At 41.9% G+C, this 25,789-nt stretch overlaps 2 protein-coding genes across 4 annotated transcripts in view; one reads left to right on the plus strand and one right to left on the minus strand.

The window, feature by feature from the left end:
• LOC106566585 (zinc finger and BTB domain-containing protein 46) overlaps positions 1 to 7,945 on the plus strand; it is a 122,044-nt gene extending 114,099 nt beyond the window's left edge. The window contains exon 6 of the mRNA XM_014134726.3: positions 798 to 7,945. Within this exon, the coding sequence (XP_013990201.2) occupies positions 798 to 1,232 (435 nt within the window). The 3' untranslated portion in view covers positions 1,233 to 7,945. The remainder of the gene's footprint in view (positions 1 to 797) is intronic.
• Positions 7,946 to 8,493: 548 nt separating this feature from the next.
• The window catches only part of LOC106566587 (zinc finger protein 704), a 116,012-nt gene continuing 98,716 nt past the window's right edge, over positions 8,494 to 25,789 (minus strand). For 2 of the 3 annotated variants that reach the window (XM_082959883.1, XM_014134727.3), the window contains exons 5-9: positions 21,730 to 21,830; positions 20,421 to 20,706; positions 15,568 to 15,690; positions 14,284 to 14,411; positions 8,494 to 14,169 (exon numbers count right to left, since the gene is read on the minus strand). In XM_082959883.1, coding sequence (XP_082816009.1) covers positions 14,058 to 14,169; positions 14,284 to 14,411; positions 15,568 to 15,690; positions 20,421 to 20,706; positions 21,730 to 21,830 — 750 coding nt within the window. In that variant the 3' untranslated portion in view covers positions 8,494 to 14,057. The remainder of the gene's footprint in view (positions 14,170 to 14,283; positions 14,412 to 15,567; positions 15,691 to 20,420; positions 20,707 to 21,729; positions 21,831 to 25,789) is intronic. The other variant, XM_082959882.1, reaches the window with a different exon arrangement.

Consider the following 25,789-nt stretch of genomic DNA (forward strand, 5'->3'; position numbering starts at 1 on the left):
GTATGTGTGTATCTCTCCTGCAGGTTCACAGTAAAGATAAGAAGTATGTGTGTATCTCTCCTCCAGGTTCACAGTAAAGATAAGAAGTATGTGTGTATCTCTCCTGCAGGTCCACAGTAAAGATACGAAGTATGTGTGTATCTCTCCTCCAGGTTCACAGTAAAGATAAGAAGTATGTGTGTATCTCTCCTCCAGGTTCACAGTAAAGATAAGAAGTATGTGTGTATCTCTCCTCCAGGTTCACAGTAAAGATAAGAAGTATGTGTGTATCTCTCCTGCAGGTCCACAGTAAAGATAAGAAGTATGTGTGTATCTCTCCTCCAGGTTCACAGTAAAGATAAGAAGTATGTGTGTATCTCTCCTCCAGGTTCACAGTAAAGATAAGAAGTATGTGTGTATCTCTCCTCCAGGTTCACAGTAAAGATAAGAAGTATGTGTGTATCTCTCCTCCAGGTTCACAGTAAAGATAAGAAGTATGTGTGTATCTCTCCTCCAGGTTCACAGTAAAGATAAGAAGTAGGTGTGTATCTCTCCTGCAGGTCCACAGTAAAGATAAGAAGTATGTGTGTATCTCTCCTCCAGGTTCACAGTAAAGATAAGAAGTATGTGTGTATCTCTCATCCAGGTTCACAGTAAATATAAGAAGTATGTGTGTATCTCTCCTCCAGGTTCACAGTAAATATAAGAAGTATGTGTGTATCTCTCCTCCAGGTTCACAGTAAAGATAAGAAGTATGTGTGTATCTCTCCTCCAGGTCCACAGTAAAGATAAGAAGTATGTGTGTATCTCTCCTCCAGGTCCACACTAAAGATAAGAAGTATGTGTGTAAGGTCTGCAGCCGGGTCTTCATGTCGGCAGCCAGCGTTGGAATCAAACATGGCTCCCGTCGCCATGGCGTCTGTGTTGACTGTTCTGGACGGGGCATGGACCACAACCGGGAAGCAGGCGGAGACATGTCCCCCGAAGATGAGCTGTATCCCAGCGACCACCGTTTCCACAACAACCAGGTGGAGTGCGAAGGCGACGGAGAGGGGGAGGAAGAGATGATGACGGAAGGGGATGGAGAGATGATGGGAGAGGGGGATGAGGAGGGAGGAAAGTGGAAGGATGACTCAGGGATGATGACGGAGGGAGACGGAGCCATGGATAATGACAAGGAGGAGAGCAACTCCTCTGCACCAGAGGGGGAGCAGCACAATGGGAGCGAGAAGGATTTCAGCTGGATCTCTTAGGATCCTATGGGATCATTTAGGATCTATTGTGGATCTTAGGCAGACAGCTCTCTTTACCCATGTGGAAATGGGCCTTCCTCTGAGTGGGATATGTGGGCGATACGTGACAATGATCTAAACCCTTGACAGATGCCATACACACACACACACACACACGCACCACACATACACACACACACGCACCACACATACACACACAAGCTGAGCCCTGTGCTGATGATAGGACTGCCATGGCGGAAAGAGAACAATTGAGAGAAAAAAAGAATGTTTTGTTAGTTTGTTTCTGATGAGGACCATATCAGAGTCTGTCCATTGGTTTAGATGTTCACCTCCATCACACTGGGACCAATGAGGACTCATTCAACATCTTAGCTGATTTTGAACCATGACTGTTTGTGGTCAGAGTTGCCATGGATACGACGGATCGTTAACAGTTTGGGAAAACACCAAGGTGGTGTCTTGTTGCCATGCAGTCCTATTTGGGGACAGTCTCTACTCCTTTGGGGACAGTCTCTACACCTTTGGGGACAGTCGCTACACCTGGGGACAGTCTCTACTCATTATGGGGACAGTGTCTACATCTGGGGACAGTCTCTACATCTGGGGACAGTCTCTACTCATTATGGGGACAGTGTCTACATCTGGGGACAGTCTCTACATCTGGGGACAGTCTCTACTCATTTTGGGGACAGTGTCTACATCTGGGGACAGTCTCTACTCATTTTGGGGACAGTGTCTACATCTGGGGACAGTCTCTACTCATTATGGGGACAGTGTCTACATCTGGGGACAGTCGCTGCACCTGGGGACAGTCTCTACTCATTATGGGGACAGTGTCTACATCTGGGGACAGTCTCTACATCTGGGGACAGTCTCTACTCATTATGGGGACAGTGTCTACATCTGGGGACAGTCTCTACATCTGGGGACAGTCTCTACTCATTTTGGGGACAGTGTCTACACCTGGGGACAGTCTCTACATCTGGGGACAGTCTCACTCATTATGGGGACAGTGTCTACACCTGGGGACAGTCTCTACATCTGGGGACAGTCTCTACTCATTATGGGGACAGTCTATTCATTTTGGGGACAGTCTGTATTTATTTGGGGGACAGACTCTAGACATTTTGCAGACAGTCTATTTAGTCAGGGGACAGTCTTTATTCATTTGGGGGACAGTCTTTATTCATTTGGGGGACAGTATTCATTCATTTGGGGGACAGTATTCATTCATTTGGGGGACAGTATTCATTCATTTGGGGGACAGTATTCATTCATTTGGGGGACAGTATTCATTCATTTGGGGGACAGTCTCAATTAATTTGGGGGATAGTCTTTAATCATTTGGGGGAAAGTCTCTATTCATTTGGGGGACAGTCTCTATTCATTTGGGAACAGTCTCTATTCATTTGAGGACAGTCTCTATTCATTTGGGGACAGTATTCATTCTTTTGGGGGACAGTATTCATTTGGGGACAGTATTCATTCTTTTGGGGGACAGTATTCATTTGGGGGACAGTATTCATTTGGGGACAGTCTATTCATTTGTGGGAAAGTCTCTATTTATTTGGGGACAGTTTCTCTTCATTTGAGGACAGTCTCTATTCATGTTTGAGACAGTCTTTTATCTATTGTAAAGTTGCACCCGTCAGGCATCGGTTGGCCCATTGTCTCCTGCAGAGTGAAACTGCCACAGACTTGCACTTTAACGTCGACTAGACTCCTGTCAATGCTCTCAACCCGTGGTTTACATTTTCAATCTGATTTTACCTACACAACTCGGTGACCGCACCTACCTTTAAGGACATACTGTATGTCCTCATGACTGTTATGATATATAAATATATGGATATTATAATACTTGTGCAAAGTTTGCTGATTATAATAGCCTATGCCCAGTGGAGGCTGGTGAGAGGAGCTATAGGAGGACGGGATCATTGTAATGGCTGGAATGGAATAAATGAAATGGAATCAAACATGTGGTTTCCATATCTGTGATATGTTTGATACCGTTCCATTAATTCCATTCCAGACATTACAATGATCCCGTCCTCCTATAGCTCCTCCCACCAGCCTCCACTGCCTATGCCTTTCAATTGGTTCTTTCGCCACTTAAGTTTACCATGTGTTTCTGTTGAGCTGTGATGAGAATTATGAAAGGTTGAGCAAATGTACATACAAACAAGCCACAAGAATTAGTATATTGAGCAAGAGAGGGAGTTGGAGAGAGACGTATGAGAGAGAAAGAAAGTTTGAGAGAGACAGAGAAGAAGAGCGTGAGAGTGAACACTATGCAGGGACATAACCGATCAATCCAGATGTAAGTGTTCTTAATTCTCTACTTTCAGAGAGAGGACACAGATCGACAGGTAACCTAGCGGCTAAGAGCATTGGGCCTATAACCGAAAGGTTGCTGGTTTGAATCCCTCCTGAGCCGACTAGGTGAAAAATCTGTCGATGTAGGCCTTGAGCAAGGCACTTAATCCTAATTACTCCTGTAAGTCACTCTGGATAAGAGTGTCTGCATAATGAAATAAATGTAAATCTTTACTTCAGATATTTCCTCTCAGAATGAGCGAGAGAGACATATTACATACACAATGATGATGGGTCAAAACTCATGCCAACACAAGCACACTATGGCCCTATTCTACATAGACATTCCATCTCTTTTTTCTTACCTTGAATCTCAAGTTGTATCAATGGTCAGCGGTTGTGTTTAGAAGTAGACTTTCTTCAAAACCTTTGTTGTTTTATTATCATTTTTATATTTCACTATAAATACAGAATATGCACACTTTTACATCTTAGTGAACCTTAATGAATGGTTCATCTTTCTTTTTGGTGATAATGTTCATTTCAGTTTGTAAAATAAGTCAGGCTTCGGCTTAAGATTCCACCCAGAGAGTGGCTTGTTCTGCTGAGTGCTTTTATGACGCTTTGTTTCGTTTCAAAAAGTTATTTATTAACAGACATTTGTGGAATTATTGTACTACTGTATAAAGACATTCTCTCAGCTCTGTCTAACGCCTTCTGTAGTCACAGCGTGTGTGGATGTGTGTATGTGGACGTGTGTGTTCGTGTGTGTGTGCAAGCGTGTGAGATGTATATTGATTTTCTTAAGATTATGTTCGTGACAAGATGTTACAACATGTTTATTATGATGATCACAACTATGATATGATGTTATTATTATGATGATCACAACTATGATATGATGTTATTATGATGATGATCACAACTATGATATGATGTTATTATGATGATGATCACAACTATGATATGATGTTATTATTATGATGATCACAACTATGATATGATGTTATTATCATGATGATCACAACTATGATATGATGTTATTATTATGATGATCACAACTATGATATGATGTTATTATCATGATGATCACAACTATGATATGATGTTATTATGATGATGATCACAACTATGATATGATGTTATTATGATGATGATCACAACTATGATATGATGTTATTATGATGATGATCACAACTATGATATGATGTTATTATTATGATGATCACAACTATGATATGATGTTATTATGATGATGATCACAACTATGATATGATGTTATTATGATGATGATCACAACTATGATATGATGTTATTATGATGATGATCACAACTATGATATGATGTTATTATGATGATGATCACAACTATGATATGATGTTATTATTATCATTATTAAGTTCTGGATGCTAAGCTTTATTGTGTGTTTCTTTTTTATATTTGATATCTTGTATTAGAAGAAAAGCTTGTGGACAGCAAGCTATAAGGTGTTTCTTAACAGTTCTATCATGCCAGTCTCTGCTTTTCTGTTGTATTTGGTTTTTACAGAGAAAGAAGAAAAAAATCAGAGGCGCTAATTTATTCTTAGAGCTCTGTTCAATCAGATCTGCTTTAGCCCGCATCCGCATAGCGCTTGTTTTGTTGGTATCAGAGGTGGAACGGCTTTAGAGTTGTCAAATCTACAAGCAGCTCCCGGAATTATACCTGAAGCGACATTGCCATTGGCTGCACGGAGTCACATTAAGAGAAATATCATGCAGCCTTGTTTACAAGTTTGAACACTGGAATGTGATATGTAATCTACACCTTGATTTGGCTGACAGAAATCCTCATTATTTCGTTGAATGATTTTCATTTTGAGTGTCATTATTTCTATATAGACTACACCTTCGTTCTGAACTTCAAATGCGAGTGGGACGGGTGTGGATACACGAGAAGGATGAAGAGCAGCTGCTTACCGATTTGACAGGTCCAACGCAGTTACACGGCCAAAACATCAGCTATGTGGGTGTCGGCGATCACCTGTTAATGCTTGATCTGACTGATTCTAGGCCTGAGATATGGATTGGACATATGTATGGTATGGCACAAGCGTCTATATTACTAACACACACTAATTAATTAACATCATACCAAAAATAATCGAACGCGTTGTATCAAGTGCTTTTGTTTCAACGGTGCGTGTGCAGATGTAGGTGCACATATTTCAATTTATTGTGGTCTAATAATTGTGTTGTAGTTTGGATGTTGTTCTTTTTTTTTTTTTTTTTTACAGTTTTCAAAGTGCACATGTTGTGTGTATATATACGGTATCATTGTATATGAAGGGCCTTGTGACTTGCTAGGCTAGACCTGCTGAAGATCGCATCTTTAACCCTCTTTTCTTTATTGTCCTTGTTGCCCTGGTTTCCAAAGTTGTGTTCTACTGTATATCCTAAATATAGGCCCCGCTCCAAATCTGCCCCTGGCCCGGACCCCTATGCACTTTCTGTAGGTCTGAAATGATTAGGTAGGGGTACATAATATAAGGCAAATGTCAACATGGCCTAACAGAGGGCAAAATTCTTCCAGACCTACAAGACATGTTTTGGGGTAGGGTGCCTGAACGGCAAGTTGGCAATTATTGTCATGAATCTTGCCTTGGAGGCAGCTCTGCGGAGTGGTCACTAGCTGGCACAGCCACAAAGTCAGAAAATCTGAACTTAAACCTAACATTAACCCTAATCTTAACCACCCTGCTAACCATAATGCCTAACCCTAACTTTAAATTAAGACCAAAAAGCTAGTTTTTGTTTTAATGAATTTTTACGATACAGCCAATTTTGACTCTGCATCTGGCCTATCTAGCGGAAATCGCTAACTTCTGCCTCCAGGGCAAGATTCATGACAATAAACATCAACCTGCACCTGAATGCTATGAGGGAAAGGGACAAAGTGGGCCACAGTGGTGCCTCTGGGAATTATAGTTGTGTAGCCACAGTTGGTTGCAAACATTACCATCTGCCACACTTCCATTCCCATCAGCCCCAGTGCTAAACACTGTATCTATGGAACAACCCTCGGGTGTGTGTTTGATTTCACTGATTCCTGATGCCTTCTCCATGTGTGGTGGCAAGCTTTATTTAAGTAGTGTTATTTATTGTCTATTAGCAATTTCTAATCTCTTGAAGGTTTCAGAAAGAAAATGAATGATGTCGTGTGGATATTTTCAATGTTAATGGCTGAATATGTAGGGATTGTCAAGAGCTGCCGTGTATTTGGAAGGAATAGCAGGGCTATTTCTATGACATCCAGTGCTTTTCCACTCCAGACTCCTGTGACCACTGAGATGTTTTTACCCATTTTCTTATCGTTATCATAACCTGTCTGCCTGCCTGCCTCCCTGCCGGCATTGTCTTCTAATTCCTTGTCTTGGGTTGTAATTCAGGAAACATTTGCCATCCAATCCCCTCAACAATGTGCCTCGATACATTTTAGATGTGGGTGTGTTTCAAGAGAAAGGGAGATACAGAAATCTGATGGATAGAGATTTTTTAAATATATTTTATCTAAATCACAGGTGCAAAAAGTTGAGAAAATACTGTTTTTCTGAGAGACAAATTAGCTATTTGTTTATGAGGACCTATGTTACTGTGTTACAGTATACCGTAGATTCTGTTCCTGACTGTGTTTATTAACCCATTGTGCCCTGATTCCATGGTCTTAACTGCACGCCTTTGTCCATTTGTCATACCAAAGCTCTGTCTCTGGCGTCTGCACAAAACTGGTTCATTTCACACCATGCAAAACTGTTTGCTTTTCAGCAGATAAATATTTGTATTCTGCTCTTAGATGCGTACAAAATTGCAATCCTTATTTAGCCTGTATAGCTTGATTCACAAAGCCATAGATATGGTTATATCTAGATTTTACTATATCTCAAAATTCTTGCATTTTATTTTAGATTCTGTTCTTTACTAAGAGTGATGTGTGTATACCTTCATATATATATACATTTATATTGTTATTATATATATTATTTATTTTCTCTCACATTTGGCAAGGTGTCTTTTGTTTGTAAAGTGAGACACTTGAAACTTGACAGTTGTTTGTTGGGAATATTGTTCAATATGATACTGACTTTATATTGATTATCATAAACCTGTGTATGTAACAAAGATGTGTTGAATAATCAAACCCCTTGATCTGTTTGGGAGGATTAAAGTGATCAGGTCTTCTGTATATGATAGTACTGATCACTTGAGCGTTTTTATAGCCAAACATGAACTTCCCTATCGTCCTGTTGTGAGGGCTAGCCTAAAGGGCTAACCCAGGCCTCTTTCTAACTTCATGTTTAGTGGAATTAGCTTGACTATTATTTGCAAAACCAATCAGTCTCAATAAATTTTGAAATTGCTGCTGAATGTTTTTTTATGTGTGCGTTGTAAATGTTGGGTTCTTGTCAACCTCCACTGTGTGGGTTCTACCTCAAAGCTGTAATACCCCTGTTCTCCACATGAGGGCAGTAGACTTTACAATTATGAAGGTGTAGGGTGAAGTTGCCCCTATATGCTGATCTTGGGTCAGTTTAGAAATGTCCCTACTGATGGTCAAGTTTAGAATTGGGGGAGGGGAAGCTGATCATAGATCTTTACCTAGTGGAAACTTGTGACACACACACACAGACACACACAGAGACACACACAGAGACACAGAGAGACACACACAGAGACACGCACACAGACACGCACAGAGACACACAGAGAGACAAACACAGAGACACGCACACAGACACGCACAGAGACACACACAGAGACACACACACAGACACACACACAGACACGCACAGAGACACACACAGAGACACACAGAGAGACACACACACACAGACACGCACACAGACACACACAGAGACACACACCGAGACACACACACAGAGAAGCGAGAGAAAGCATGAGAATACATATTCCAATCCATTCGCATTTATTTTCTCTCCATCACATTTACATCACATCATCGTCATGACATCAAGTCACCCATCCACTCGAGCACATGTCAGACAGACATGAGCAATAAAACACTTCTACACCAGACATAATGAGAGAACATCAATCAATCAATCAATCAATCAATCAATCAATCAATCAATCAATCAATCAATCAATATGAACAAGATAATAAAGCAACCAAAATAAAGTATGTTTCCCTCCCACCAACCATAATGCTCTGACAGAGCACAGCAAGAGAAAAACAGTCAGACAGATAAAAGAGGTGAAGCAGTGACAGAAAGACAAACAGATCAAATTGGTGTGTTGTTTAAGAGCACGATAGAAGAAAAAGCACAGAGTTGAGTGGAGCTACCATGGTGATGACGATGTGTTACATTTGATTTGAATGGAGCTCCATTGGCTTTGCTGCTGCTGATCTGCTGGGCTGGACTCATCAACATGGACTTTCAACGAGCAAACAACGGATAGAATGATGTAACATTAGGAAATAAAGGCTTTCTTTCTGCACATTTCAAGGGCTCGGTTAGCTTAATATACTGGGTATTGACTTTGGAGGGGACTTACAGTCAATTCTGATAGCTTAAAAGAGAGAGACAGGGGAAAAAAATAAAAAAATGGAGAAAAATAGATTGGGAGATAGAGAGGAAGAGAGTCAGTCACTGAAGTTGTGAGAGGGAAAGGTACAGGTACAATTTGGTAGCAGGTAGCTTAGCAGTTAAGAGTGTTGGGCCAATAACCGAAAGTTTGTGAGTTTGAATCCCCGAGCCGCCTAGGTGATTTGTCTCCCACAAAAGACAATGACAACATGTATTCTGATAAATACTTATTTGGCAGGGAGACAGAAAAAGTAGGTAGCACATTTTCTGAAACGCCTGTGTACAATACATTATGACTGCATTTTTAGCACAGTCGATCACTCCATAGTGTATTATAAGACTTGCCATAAGCATTCACAACAGCTCACGGTTCCTACACACTGGCTACAGACGTCATTTCAACGTCTAGTCGTGATTTACATTTGGTTGAGTTGTCAACTAACGTGAATTCAACGTGAAATCAACAAAACATTTCACCATGTTATTGAATCTAGTTTAAAAGTTGTGTGAAAAAATTACAAAATTCCCTTACATTTTACAAATCCAATCAGTTTTCCACGTTGATTCAAAAGTTATCACATTTACTGTTTTTGTTGAAAAGACGTGGAAACAATGTTGATTCAACCAGTTTTTGTCCAGTGGGTTCTGACCACTTTAACAAATGCATAACACCTTTATAAACACATTCAATATATGCATTAAAGTAGTGCAGTATATGGCCTGCTATAAGCATTCATAACAGTTCATGACTCCTTATAACAGCCTAAATAAAGGCCTACATGCCAACAAATGCATTCATAATAAATCACACCAGGTGGCTCACAGAAAGGTCACCAAAAGGTCAAGTTAGTTCTTGTTAGAATTAAAGCGTCTCATTGCACAATGTAAGAAGGTTAAGGGCGATTCCACAGTAACAGAATTATGCTGAGACTAAGATTTTTCACTTTAAAATGTATGTCAAACAAAACCAATGATTGCAAAGATAAACAAACCATACAACTCTATGCTCAAGGACTACTTTGAACAATTTCCACTGAACATTTTACAAAAACACATTTACTTGAAGAACAGTGCAGATGCAAAATTTGGCAACAGAATGACAGTTTGTGCTGTTTGTGCCGTCATTCTATCAGAGTGCACTAACAGTTTTCTACCGGCAGTAGAAACTAGCCAGCGTTACAACAAGAAAGAAAAAAACAAGCTTTTCTTTTTGTAGGTTTTACATTCATCTACGTTTTTTCGCCACTTTTCCCCTGAACTGCAATATATGTGTATGTTATATTCACTATAGCTTCTCAAATACGCACACCAAAAATCTGAGCAATTTTACCTTACAAAGTTTCATTTTTGTTTAACAGACAAACAACAATATATGAAAAAAGTTTCAGGGTTTTCTTTACGTTGCATATGTACAGGAAAGCCCTGAAACTACAAATCGATCTCTAATAATCGTCACTGCTTGTCCCACTCTTTCTCCACCTATCACAAAGAAACACACCCAATCAGCCCTCTCTCTACCATCCAAAACCTCAGGTCTCCTAAAAACAGCCATAGGGATGGCAGTTATCACTCAAACCCACCTGACCCTACCCTATTCTATACCAGGTCAATTTACTGTGGGTGAGGCTTTCCTTAGATTCATCCAGTTTGTCAATGTAGGTAGTAGCAAGTGGATAAAGCGTGTTCCCCTTCATTAGCCCTGGCCAATGACCCATAAAACCACTTTAGTGCAATTAAATACAAGAGGCGGGTTTTGTGGCAGGCATAGGGGTGTGAATGAGATTGAGAACGATAGACTAGATTGGTCTGAAAAGTACTCAAACGTATGAATGGCCAATCTGCTGCCAGTAGGACCAAAGACAAGATCGATGTTTCGATTGGTGGAGAAGAGTCAGGTCCGGAAAGAAAACCTATTCTCTGTACACTACCTCATCTCAATAAAGTGTGAAAAAGGCAAGCGCCTTTTAGGCAAAGGAAGACTAAATTCTTGTGAAAGCAGTGTATGAGTATGCTACTTAAGGAAGGAAGACTAAACTACATTCTTGCGAAAGCAGTGTATGAGTATGCTACTTAAGGAAGGAAGACTAAACTAAATGTTTGTGAAAGCAGTGTATGAGTATGCTACTTAAGGAAGGAAGACTAAACTAAATTCTTGTGAAAGCAGTGTATGAGTATGCTACTTAAGGAAGGAAGACTAAACTAAATTCTTGTGAAAGCAGTGTATGAGTATGCTACGGAAAGCCCATAGTGTTGAAACACCATGATTTATCTGTTCTTAAGAAGACAACAAGCAACCATTGACTAACTGAGGGCTACCTCTGGACCAGTGTTTCCCCATATATTTCCAAGTTAGGGCAGACCATCTGAGATGTGACTTCAGGGGTCTTCTTGGTGCACCAGCACAATAGAAAAGTCTAGGGGAAACCCAGACGCACAAAGTGCCGCTGTACTATGCAGTACCACACGATTCCAGACAATATTGTTGGCACCATTGGGCTGCGTACACCACACAGAGAGAGAGAGCTAAACATACCAGTTCAAAAAGTTCTTATGGGGGGACCCAAGAGGTGTAGAAGCCCCATCCCTGAAACCCCATTTTGACACCAAGGCAGTGACGATCCAAAATAAAACAACCTCAAATTTAATTTCACTTCAAAATCTGTGTGTATAAAATCCATGTATAAAAGGAAGTCTTTGTGCAGCGCAAGTTAGTGCAATTTATTTAGGTAAATCCTGTTTCCTCATAATGTTCTTTTCAATGGCACTTAGTGAAGTTTCTGACCATTAAATACTCTCCAGTCTGACCAGTGAGCTACTTACTGTAAGAACCAGCTTCTCTCAAACACTACTGGACATAATGTCTGACGGACAGGGTTACCAGCCAATGAGCAGGACCATGTCTGTTGGTGATGGTTGTCAAGGAAAAGACTGACAGGGCATGCTAAAATTAATCCAGTGGGTTTGATTGTTTGTTTGTTGTCCCCAAATAACAACAAATGACAGTCATTCCCAGCTGTCTTAGAATGGCCTACTAATGTCACACCAATTAGAATATGTGACTGCCATCAGCTGAGAACCGAGATGTCACTATGACAACAGATTGTCACATGGCCAAAGAATGGAAAGACATGGATTGTGTCCATTGTCATAGAACAGGTTGAAGGTAACCTAAGGAAAGAGGACAAGTAGCACCATGCATGTATGTGTCCTGTTGTTGTAACTTGTGGCATGGCTAGTAGTCAGTATTGGGAGAGAGAGAGTTAGAGAGAGAGAGAGAGAGAGAGAGAGAGAGAGAGAGAGAGAGAGAGAGAGAGAGAGAGAGAGAGAGAGAGAGAGAGAGAGAGTGTGTGTTGGGAGCAGAGAGAGAGAGAGAGAGAGAGAGAGAGAGAGAGAGAGAGAGAGAGAATGTGTGTGTTGGGCGCCGAGAGAGAGTATATTGGGAGCAGAGAGAGAGAGAGAGAGAGGCAGCAGAAACTACATTCAAAGAGCTGGCAACAATTTTTTTTTTAAAGTAGCTAAAGTAAAAAAAATTATCTGTGTAAAAATATACATCCATATAATTGTGTCTGATCAGAAATCCAGGTACAATTCATGGGACGCAAATATTCCCTCTGAGAAAAACACTTACATTTCAACACCCTTAGATACCAGTTAAGAGCAGTAACTGGGAGTCGGGGTTGAGTAGGACTAGGTATAGTACCCACAGAGAACAACATTTTATTTCTATGAACGTACACAGAAAATTGATTTTAGAACACTAAGTAGCAAGTAATGCTACAGGAGGGCTTGATGTTGTTATTGATAACTGTAATCAACAATAGAGCTGATTAATCAAAGCAAGACCAGACTGTCCAAACCCTACTACAGTAGTTACCTTGGGAACTAATCACTGAAAATAAACTGTTAAATGTGAGGAATGAGAGTGAACAGTGTGGTTGCAAAATGTACATGTGGTCTGTTGAAAGATGTGTTGTTTCTGAAAGGTGCATATCTGTGTAGAGGTCTAGGAAGAGAAACTATAAACAGTACATGTACGCTGAACAATCTGAAGGTTCAAAGTGTGACATTTGGTGCCAGCAGATGGAATAAGCAACAGATGCAGGAAGCAGGAAGCTTATGGTGTGTAGCTATGCATTATTTACTTCCCAAAGAAAGAGATTGGAATTTTTTAGTTGAATTCCCATAAGAGCATGTGATGTGTTATATCAATAACAAACTTGCGTCTTAATAAAAGCGACATCTCAATTCTGAGTGAATTTAGAGAGATTCTGTGTCTGTTTTCCTTTGGCAGACATACTGCCCGTTTCAAAAGAGTGAAATTTGAAACGTGACCGTTGAAATCTCTTGTCAGCATCTTTCAATGCACCTCTGTTGAAACGATCCATTCAAATATACGCCACAAAGTGAATCTGGTTTTAGTTCTAAAACGTCAACAAGAGGTGCATTGAAAGATGCTGACAAGAGAGTGGTTTCAGGATCTTATAGACTCAAACACAGTAGCTTCCATGATACTCGGACCAGCAAAGAACATGTTGAAAGTGCACAATACCAAAATGCTTATCTGAAATCTTCAACCACTGCCCTACAGTGAAGGCATGCAAAATTAGAAAGTACAAAACAAAACTTTCATTCTGAATCACGTTTTGAATAATCATTTTTTGGATTACCTATGCTTCCAAAGCCATATACTTTTTTCACAATTATTATAATTTTTTTTCCTTTTTCATCCATTTGTTTTTGTGTTTCGTGTGTTTAGCTGTCTGAGGATTAAGAGAAGCAAGCAGAGAGACCCCTGCTGGTCAGGAGGAAGCAGTGCGTGCTCTAAGCAGCTTCATCAGGGAGAACACCCACATCTCCCCAGTGGAAGACTCCACCTCAGTGAAGCTCTGGCAGAGGAAGAGTCCATCACAGTGATGTAGTGGGGTTCAATCATTGAATCGCTGACAGGCTTTTTTCCAACGGCAGGCTGTGCACCACATGTCCCTCTTCTCCATGCCGTACACCTTCCGGCACTTTTTTGCCTCTCCGCGGGGTTTCCTTGGTAATCAAAGATATGACACACAGTTAGACTTTACACTACACTCCCATGAAGTTGATAAATACACTCACAAAGGAAGGGTCCACACACACACACCCATACACTCTGAGTACCTGGTTCCTGGTGCTGATTTGGGCAGGGGGGCTGTAGAGGGGGGTGTCTTGCTGATGGTAGTGTGTGTGTGAAGAGCAGGCTGTCTCTTCTCCCCGAAGCTCACCGTGCGGGTGTGAGTCAAAGGGCCCTGCAGGGGCAAGCACAGGTCAAAGGGCATTCTACCAATCAATCACAGCATAGCAGCAATCATTACGGTTTTCACCTAGTGCCCTAAGATTTTCCTGACCAGAAATAAATCTAGAGGACCTGATCCTAGTTCAGCCCTGAAGACAACAAGTCTAGATAGAAGACAACAAGAGGGACTGATCCTAGTTCAGCCCTAAAGACACCATGTCTTGATAGAAGACAAGAGGAACTGATCCTAGTTCAGCCCTGAAGACAACATGTCTAGATAGAAGACAAGAGGACCTGATCCTAGTTCAGCCCTGAAGACAACATGTCTAGATAGAAGACAAGAGGACCTGATTCTAGTTCAGCCCTGAAGACAACATGTCTAGATAGAAGACAAGAGGACCTGATCCTAGTTCAGCCCTGAAGACAACATGTCTAGATAGAAGACAAGAGGACCGGATCCTAGTTCAGCCCTGAAGACAACATGTCTAGATAGAAGACAAGAGGAACTGAACCTAGTTCAGCCCTGAAGACAACATATCTAAATAGAAGACAAGAGGACCTGATCCTAGTTCAGCCCTGAAGACAACATGTCTAGATAGAAGACAAGAGGACCGGATCCTAGTTCAGCCCTGAAGACAACATGTCTAGATAGAAGACAAGAGGACCTGATCCTAGTTCAGCCCTGAAGACAACATGTCTAGATAGAAGACAAGAGGACCTGATCCTAGTTCAGCCCTGAAGACAACATGTCTAGATAGAAGACAAGAGGACCGGATCCTAGTTCAGCCCTGAAGACAACATGTCTAGATAGAAGACAAGAGGACCTGATCCTAGTTCAGCCCTGAAGACAACATGTCTAGATAGAAGACAACCCTCCAGGGCTATGAGGTAGAGGAAGAGAGATGTAGAAGAAAGGAGGAGAAAACAGCTAGCCTGGCTGGAGTGGGGAACGAGAGAAGTTTAAAAAAAATTGGGGCTGGAGGAGCGAGGGAGTGGGAGTAGAGAGGTGAGAGAGCGATGGGGTGGGGAGAAGAGGGAGATGTGAGAGGGTGAGAAATATGACAGGTGGAAGAGCAACAGAGTGAAAGAGGTAGAAGAGATGTGGGGAGTGATAAAAGAGAGAGAGAACATGAGGATAAAGAGAGAAGGAGAGAAAGCAGCCTGCTCACCGGTAAGCCTTTAAAAATGACAGGAGAGGACTGCCAGGACACACTGATCCCATCCCCATTCCCAATCCCATCATTCCCACCAACCTGCTCCGAACACACAGGAATACTCACAGGAGCAGTGGCCTGGAAAACATAGCACCGCAACACAGTGAGAGACAGAGAGAGGATGAGGAAGGAGAGAGAGAGAGAGAGAGAGAGAGAGAGGGGGGAGATAGAAAAAGGTGGGGGAGAGAGGAGGTGAGAGAAAGGGTGAATGAGTTGTGGTCGAGGGAGGTTGATCGACAAAGAATGATCCAGAAAGAAAAGGGAGATAGTTACTACACAGAGAGAAGATGGAGTAAAAGAGAGGAGACTAACTCATCTAAAGAAACCTATTCATCTGGTGTGCAGCATTAAGCCTGTGCACAGCTCAGTTTCATGGACATTAATGACACAGAAACAGACCAGGGGAACCAAAACATTATCGTCATGAAGTAGATGACAGCTACATATCAGTCTCAGAGATGGCCAGTATTTCTGTTACATGTATTTGAAATATGTATTTCAATTACTTCTGAGTATTTTGTCATTTGTATTACACTGGGCTAAACTACAGTCGCGGCCAAAAGTTTTGAGAATGACAAAAATATTAATTTCCACAAAGTTTGCTGTTTTTGTGTCTTTAGATATTTTTGTCAGATGTTACTATGGAATACTGAAGTATAATTACAAGCATTTCATAAGTGTCAAAGGCTTTTATTGACAATTACATGAAGTTGATGCAAAGAGTCAATATTTGCAGTGTTGACCCTTCTTTTTTAAGACCTCTGCAATTCGCCCTGGCATGCTGTCAATTAACTTCTGGGTCACATCCTGACTGATGGCAGCCCATTCTTGCATAATCAATGCTTGGAGTTTGTCAGAATTTGTGGGTTTTGTTTGTCCACCCACCTCTTGAGGATTGACCACCAGTTCTCAATGGGATTAAGCTCTGGGGAGTTTCCTGGCCATGGACCCAAAATATCAATGTTTTGTTCCCCGAGACACTTAGTTATCACTTTTTCCTTATGGCAAGGTGCTCCATCATGCTGGAAAAGGCATTGTTCGTCACCAAACTGTTCCTGGATGGTTGGGAGAAGTTGCTCTCGGAGGATGTGTTGGTACCATTCTTTATTCATGGCTGTGTTCTTAGGCAAAATTGTGAGTGAGCCCACTCCCTTGGGTGAGAAGCAACCTCACATATGAATGGTCTCAGGATGCTTTACTGTTGGCATGACACAGGACTGATGGTAGCGCTCACCTTGTCTTCTCCGGACAAGCTTTTTTCCGGATGCCCCAAACAATCGGAAAGGGGATTCATCAGAGAAAATTACTTTACCCCAGTCCTCAGCAGTCCAATCCCTGTACCTTTTGCAGAATATCAGTCTGTCCCTGATGTTTTTCCTGGAGAGAAGTGGCTTCTTTGCTGCCCTTCTTGACAACAGGCCATCCTCCAAAAGTCTTCGCCTCACTGTGCATGCAGATGCACTCATACCTGCCTGCTGCCATTCCCGGGCAAGCTCTGTACTGGTGGCGCCCCGATCCCGCAGCTGAATCAACTTTAGGAGACGGTCCTGGTGCTTGCTGGACTTTCTTGGGCACCCTGAAGCCTTCTTCACAACAATTGAACCACTCTCCTTGAAGTTCTTGATGATCCGATAAATGGTTGATTTAGGTGCAATCTTACTGGCAGAAATATCCTTGCCTGTGAAGACCTTTTGTGCAAAGCAATGATGACGGCACGTGTTTCCTTGCAGGTAACCATGGTTGACAGAGGAAGAACAATGATTCCATGCACCACCCTCCTTTTGAAGCTTCCAGTCTGTTATTCGAACTCAATCAGCATGACAGAGTGATCTCCAGCCTTGTCCTCGTCAACACTCACAACTGTGTTAACGAGAGAATCACTGACATGATGTCAGCTGGTCCTTTTGTGGCAGGGCTGAAATGCAGTGTAAATATTCAGTTCATTTGCATGGCAAAGAGGGACTTTGCAATTAATTGCAATTCATCTGATCACTTCATAACATTCTGGAGTATATGCATTTGCAATGGCAAGAAAAGCTCAAAAAAGCAAAGAGAAACAACAGTCCATCATTACTTTAAGACATGAAGGTGAGTCAATACGGAAAATGAACGTTTTTTCAAGTGCATTCGCAAAAACTATCAAGCGCTATGATGAAACTGAACAGTCCAAATATTCGATTTTTGGTTCCAACCGCCGTGTCTTTGTGACACGCAGAGTAGGTGAACGGATTATGTCCGCATGTGTGGTTCCCACCATGAAGCATGGAGGAGGAGGTGTGATGGTGTGGGGGTGCTTTGCAGGTGACACTGTCTGTGATTTATTTAGAATTCAAGGTACACTTAACCAGCATGCCTACTGCAGCGATATGCCATCCCATCTGGTTTGCACATAGTGGGACTATCATTTGACCAAGAAGGAGAGTGATTGAGTGCTGCATCATATGGTTTGCGATGAGTTGGACCGGTAGAGTGAAGGAAAAGCAGCCATCACGTGCTCAGCATATATGGGAACTCCTTCAAGAATGTTGGAGAAGCATTTCTCATGAAGCTGGTTGAGAAAATGCCAAGAGTGTGCAAAGCTGCCATCAAGGCAAAGGGTGGATACTTTGAAGAATCTCAAATATAAAATATATTTTTATTTGTTTAACACTTTTTGGGTTAATACATGATTCCATATGTGTTATTTCATAGTTTTGATGTTTTCACTAATATTCTACAAATAGGCAATAGTACTGTTTGTCCATCTTGAGATGTGGTAGCCAGTATACATTTTCTCAAAATAGTCAGAATTAATCTAAGATAACTCAAGAAGTCATTTCCGAGAATGTTTGAGAATGTTTGAGAATGTTGTTGCTGTTCAGGCCGGCTACTTGCAAACGTATTTCTGTATTTTAAAATACATGTATTTTGTAGTTTATTTTCATACATTGATCTTCATGGTATTTTGTAATTGTATGTTGGGATTTTACCCATCCCTGGACAGTCTCTGGGTTACAAAAGGGTTCTACAGCTGTCCCCATAGGAGAACCCTTTTTGGTTCCAAGTAGAACCCTCCTTGGTGCCAGGTAGAACCCTTTTGGGTTTCATGTAGAACCCTCTGTGGAAAGGGTTCTAAAAAAAGAAATGTCCCTTTTTCAGGACCCTGAAAAGATGATTTGTAAACATTTTAAAGGATTTAAACACTGTTTACATTTACATTTAGATTTAAGTCATTTAGCAGACGCTCTTATCCAGAGCGACTTACAAATTGTTTCCCATGATTGTTCAATGAACCATAAACAATTAATGAACATGCACCTGTGGAACGGTCGTTAAGACACTAACAGCTTACAGACGGAAGGCAATTAAGGTCACAGTTATGAAAACTTGGGACACTAAAGAGGCCTTTCTACTGACTGAAAAACACCAAAAGAAAGATGCCCAGGGTCCCTGCTCATCTGCGTGAACGTGCCTTAGGCATGCTGCAAGGAGGCATGAGGACTGCAGATGTGGCCAGGGCAATAAATTGCAATGTCCATACTGTGAGATGCCTAAGACAGCGCTACAGGGAGACAGGACGGACAGCTGATTGTCCTCGCAGTGGCACACCACGTGTAACAACACCTGCACAGGATCGGTACACCCGAACATCACACCTGCGGGACAGGTACAGGATGGCAACAACAACTGTCCGAGTTACATCAGGAATGCACAATCCCTCCATCAGTGCTCAGACTGTCCGTAATAGGCTGAGAGAGGCTGGACTGAGGGCTTGCAGGCCTGTTGTAAGGCAGGTCCTCACCAGACATCACCAGCAACAATGTCGCCTATGGGCACAAACCCACCATCGCTGGACCAGACAGGACTGGCAAAAAGTGCTCTTCACTGACGAGTCGCGGTTTTGTCTCACCAGGGTTGATGGTCGGATTCGCGTTTATCGCCGAAGGAATGAGCGTTACACCGAGGCCTGTACTCTGGAGCGGGATCGATTTGGAGGTGGAGGGTCCTTCATGGTCTGGGGCGGTGTATCACAGCATCATCGGACTGAACTTGTTATCATTGCAGGCAATCTCAATGCTGTGCGTTACAGGGAAGACATCCTCCCTCGTGGTACACTTCCTGCAGGCTCATCCTGACGTGACCCTCCAGCATGACAATGCCACCCGCCATACTGCTCGTTCTGTGCGTGATTTCCTGCAAGACAGGAATGCATGTGTTCTGCCATGGCCAGTGAAGAGCCCAGATCTCAATCCCATTGAGCATGTCTGGGACCTGTTGGATCGGAGGGTGAGGGCTAGGGCCATTCTGCCCAGAAATGTCCGGGAAATTGCAGGTGCCTTGGTGGAAGAGTGGGGTAACAAGTCACAGCAAGAACTGGCAAATCTGGTGCAGTCAATGAGGAGGAGATGCACTGTAGTACTTAATGCAGCTGGTGGCCACACCAGATACTTAATGTTACTTTTGATTTTGAACCCCCCTTTGTTCAGGGACACATTATTCCATTTCTGTTAGTCACATGTCTGTGGAACTTGTTCAGTTTATGTCTCAGTTGTTGAATCTTGTTATGTTCATACAAATATTTACACATGTTAAGTTTGCTGAAAATAAACGCAGTTGACAGCGAGAGGACGTTTATTTTTTTGCTGAGTTTACATGGAACCAAAAAGAGTTCTACCAGGAACCAAACGGTTTCTACATGGAACCAAAAGGGTTCTCCTACGTGGACAGCGGAAGAATCCTTTTAAGGTCTAGATAGCACCGTTTATAGCAACAGAGAGTACCACAGCCACTGGAGAATAAGGTGTATGAACGTGCATGACTGTTCTTACCTGGTATGCGTGGTCAGTTCGAATATGGCAGAGCGTGGAGGGAGCTGATTGGCTGAGTAGGGTGGGGGCGTGGCTAGGTGTCCCCCTCATGGCGATGTGGGAGGGCTCAGAGCGAGGGAGACAGGCGGTGAGGGAGACGGGTGGGAAAATGGGGGGAGGGCCGGAAGTGGTGGGGGAGGTGGGCGTGAGGCTGGATAAGCCCTCTGATAGGCTGTCCATGTTGACCTCGATCTCCGAGTAGTAGAAGTCCTCCTCCCCGTCGCTGTAGTCCGAGTCGCAGTTCCGCCTGCATCGCAGGAGGGTGACATACATGAAGTAGCTTATAATGAAAGCTTATAATGCCTTATAATCACATTCATTGCCCATCATATATTCAGTCAATATACCACCTCATAATACTCTACAGCTGCATTAATAAGGTGTTATGAAAATGCTTATAAGGCATTATAATTCTTCATACCAAGCCACTACTAGCTTTATAATGAGGAGCTGAGTCTTCTCTAACCAGCAGAGGGCAGTGATACACAGGCTGCAGAGCCACTGAGCTTATGAACTTGATTGGTCAAAGCCTTTAATGACTGACAGAGAGTGCAGGATAGCAACAGGAGGCTATAAAAACACACCAGCGAAACCTCCTCATGTGTTGATATGCTTCCCTCCTCCACCCTGCTTCCCTTTGTAAGTGGATCCTAGACTAACAAACCTAATCATATTAAGAAGTCATAACAAACAGAGCCCATGGAGAGACAGAGCTTCCAATGTAGCACATACTCCACAATACTAGCTCCTCACTGATAGTAGATATTCTGACCAAACTTCAGCTAATAGAGTGAACTATATTATATCTGGTATTTCGTATTTTATTAGGATCCCCATTAGCTGTTGCGAAAGCAACAGCTACTCTTCCTGGGGTCCACACAAAACATGAAACATGACATAATACAGAACATTAATAGACAAGAACAGCTGAAGGACAGAACTACATCAATTTAGCTATGTAGCCTACATATCAATACATACACAAACTATCTAGGTCAAATAGGGGAGAGGCGTAGTGCCGAGAGTTGTTGTGCTGTGAGGTGTTGCTTTATCTGTTTTTTGAAAACAAGTTTGCTGTTTATTTGAGCAATATGAGATGGAAGGGAGTTCAATGCAATAATGGCTCTATATAATAAATATCTGCTCTCTTATTGGTCCTCATGTGATCTGAGTGCAGTGATTGGTTACAACAATTACCCATTCAACAATTGTGATTCCATATCTACAGCAGTTGACCTATATCTGTCTCTGTGATTGATTGGTGCCTTACCCCAGGTGGACGGTTCGGATGTGTCTCTGGATCCCTGAAGAGGTGCTGAGGACCTTTTCACAGTTCTTCCACAAGCACTTGAACATCACCTTCATGGAGTTCTGAAACACAACATAAGAGAAAACAGTGTAGTCAGTGTTGTTGTAGTGATCAGACCTGGGATCAAATACTATTTCAGGTATTTCAATTAGTTTTCAATACATTTCAAAACAAGTATACAGATAACTTTTATTTGAAAAAACAAGTAGTTGAAAATCAGAATGCATTGGGAAATACACTTACTCAAATACACTCCCATGCATTTAACCCTGGTATTATTTATTTTTTATTTGAAATAAGTATTTAAAAATACCTTCAAATACAATTTGGTCAACTATTTATTTTCTCTCACAAATAACCATTAAAATACTCAAATAAAAGTAGGCTACTTGTTTTGGCATGTGTATTTGAAAATACTTAAATACACAGGAAATTATATTTAAATAAGGAAGACTCTACTAGTCGAAACGCATTGCAGTTGTGTGTCCTGATGAACTATGATGATTCCTCCCATATGTATTATTTTGTAAATATACTGAAAAAATATATAAACACAAAATGAAACAATTTCTGAGATTTTGAATATAAGGAAATCAGGCCCTAATCTATGGATTTCCCATGAAAGGCAGGGGCGCAGCCATGGGTGGGCCTGGGAGGGCATAGGCCCACACACTTGGGAAACAGGCCGACCCACAGGGGTGGGCCAATCAGAATGAGTTTTTCCCCACAAAAGGGCTTTATTACAGACAGAAATACTCCTCAGCCAAATTCTCTATAACGATGTTGGAGGCGGCTTATGGTAGAGAAATTAACATTAAATTATCTGGCAACAGCTCAGGTGGACATTCCTGCAGTCAGCATGCCAATTGCACTTGAGACTTCTGTGCACATTTTAGAGTGGCCTTGTATTGTCCCCAGCACGAGGTGCACCTGTGTAATGATCATGCTCATTAATCAGCTTCTTGATATACGACACCTGTCAGGTGGATGGATTATTTTGACAAAGGATAAAATGCTCACTAACAGGGATGTAAAGACATTTTGCACAACATTTGAGAGAAATTTGCTTTTTGAGCGTATGGAAAATGTCTGGGATATTTTATTTCAGCTCATGAAACATGGGACCAACGCTTTACATGTTGCGCTTATATTTTTGTTCAGTGTACATTTTGTTAATAGTTCACAAAAGTGTATTGCAACGTACTGGCCGCCTACTCGTCTTCTTTCTTTAAATAACAAATACTCAAAAACACATGCATTTGAACCCAGGTCTGGTAGTGATTGCGGGGGAAAAACAAGATTGGGGCTTGAATCAACAACCCTGTGGTTACGGGGAGAGTGCACTACCACCTGTGACAAAAAGGTTTAGATCTCCTAGCAGAAGCTGTGTTCCACTCACACACTGGAAGGATACACAGAGAGTGAGGTAACAAAAAGAAAAGGAAAAAGGCCATTGGACCAGTACACAGACTATTAGACAAGCAGAAAAAGACCATTGGACCAGTACACAGACTATTAGACAAGCAGAAAAAGACCATTGGACCAGTACACAGACTATTAGACAAGCAGAAAAAGACCATTGGACCAGTACACAGACTATTAGACAAGCAGAAAAAGACCATTGGACCAGTACACAGACTATTAGACAAGCAGAAAAAGACCATTGGACCAGTACACAGACTATTAGACAAGCAGAAAAAGACCATTGGACCAGTACACAGACTATTAGACAAGCAGAAAAAGACCATTGGACCAGTACACAGACTATTAGACAAGCAGAAAAAGACCATTGGACCAGTACACAGACTATTAGACAAGCAGAAAAAGACCATTGGACCAGTACACAGACTATTAGACAAGCAGAAAAAGACCATTGGACCAGTACACAGACTATTAGACAAGCAGAAAAAGACCATTGGACCAGTACACAGACTATTAGACAAGCAGGCATGTGAAGATAGAAATCGGAGAGCAGGTTAGCAAGACAAACACAGAGGTGAAATTCTACATCCCTGTCACTCTGTGTCTCTGTATGTGTCTTTTTGTCTCACTCTCGCTCTACAGATCTCTCTCTAAAGAAGAATAATGTCATAATCCCTCAATATTTTTTTTTTTGGGGGGGGGCAGTGCCCTTGGACAGTGACCCTGATTTAATGTGGTCATGATCTCTACTTTGGGCTTTGACTGACAGACACACACACAGGCGTTCAACCTCTCAACAATAAAGGCTAGTATTTAGGAAGCTGTTAACCTCTTCAAATCTGAAAAAGTCAAACCTCAAAATAAGTATTTTAAACCTATATCAATCCCTTCTTTCCTCACATGCAGACTAAGGACATAGACAGAGCTGTGTTTTTCAGACTCGTATTTTCCCAGGCAGCATGCAGATCTCTGATGTTGGCAGTGGAGGGAGAAATGTGTTGGGACCTGCATCAGTAGTAATGACAGGCAGTGGGCGTAGGCTCTCCACCTTTTAACAGCTTCCAGAAAGGGAGAGACAGAGTGAGTGAGTGAGTGAGTGAGTGAGTGAGTGAGTGAGTGAGTGAGTGAGTGAGTGAGTGAGTGAGTGAGTGAGTGAGTGAGTGAGTGAGTGAGTGAGTGAGTGAGTGGGTGAGTGGGAAAGAGGAGGGAGAGGTGGGAGAGAGAGAAACTAAAAGACAAACTATAGAACAGGCTTATCGGCGGCTGATCAATTTAACGCTTTATACAGTCTATATTCTTATGCGATCCACACAATGCATAACACACAACAGCCCTAATGGCACTGGGAAACATAGGAATCATTTTCAGTGTTTCATAAAATCTGCAGCGTCTCAACAAACATTTACATATCCCTTAATGCCAAAAGTGTTTTCCTTCCATTGTAACACTATTACAGTAACACTGTAGTGATTAACACATTCCCTAAGCCTTTTATAGTACATGACTCCTCTACATAGTCAGATACATGTAGGATCTAAATTTGATCACCCTATTGCAGGAGAACTTTCCTGCAATGCAGGAAATGTTAAACTTGTAGTTTATTTGAGGTCTAAAAAGGCTTCTGAAGTTGGCAATTTCCACTTTGAAATGTCAGACTTGCTTTTCCCTTACGAAAAATGTATCAACCCCTACAAAAATGTCCATTAATTATAATCCACATAATAATTCACATTTCCTGTTACTGCAGGATTATTTTCCTGCTGTAGCAAACTGGCTCAAATTAAGACCCTACATCTGTAGTACACGACTCCACACAGTCAGATGCCCTGCTGCTACGGGACTACCCAGGTTGCTACTGTCTGCCAGTCAGGACTTAGCTAGGCAGCTTGTCATGGCCAACTACACAGTAAACTGCCTGTTAGGTTTACCCAGGGCAGGTTTATACACAAGGCATCCAAACTGTAATGATTTTATCTACAACCAGCTATTCATTAACAACCACACATGCATGTCAGTGCAAGTCTTATTGAGATGGCCTCCCAAGTCCTTGTGTACAGTTGATGGAATTTTTACAGTTTGTCTAGCACTGTGAAATGTTCTGTCACATCTTTACGAGCGAGGCTGAAGAACAAATGTTAAACATTAAAATAAGACGTTTAATTTAACGAATGACTTGACAAATGAGCACAATCCTTTGGTCCTGTAACTAGGGCTGTGGTGCCATGAAATCTCATCAGCCGGTGATTGTCAAGCAAATAACTGTCGGTCTCACGGTAATTGACTGTAAATTAACATGAACAGTGACTATGTTAGGTCCTGATGTGGCTATGTTAGGTCCGGATGTGACTATGTTAGGTTCAGATGTGGCTATGTTAGGTCCGGATGTGACTATGTTAGGTCCGGATGTGGCTATGTTAGATCCTGATGTGGCTATGTTAGGTCCGGATGTGGCTATGTTAGGTCCAGATGTGGCTATGTTAGGTTCAGATGTGGCTATGTTAGGTCCGGATGTGACTATGTTAGGTCCGGATGTGACTATGGTAGGTCCTGATGTGACTATGTTAGGTCCTGATGTGGCTATGTTAGGTCCGGATGTGAC

Source organism: Salmo salar, chromosome 13 (genome assembly GCF_965601325.2).
Source record: "Salmo salar chromosome 13, fSalSal1, whole genome shotgun sequence".
NCBI classification, from domain to species: Eukaryota; Metazoa; Chordata; class Actinopteri; order Salmoniformes; family Salmonidae; genus Salmo; species Salmo salar.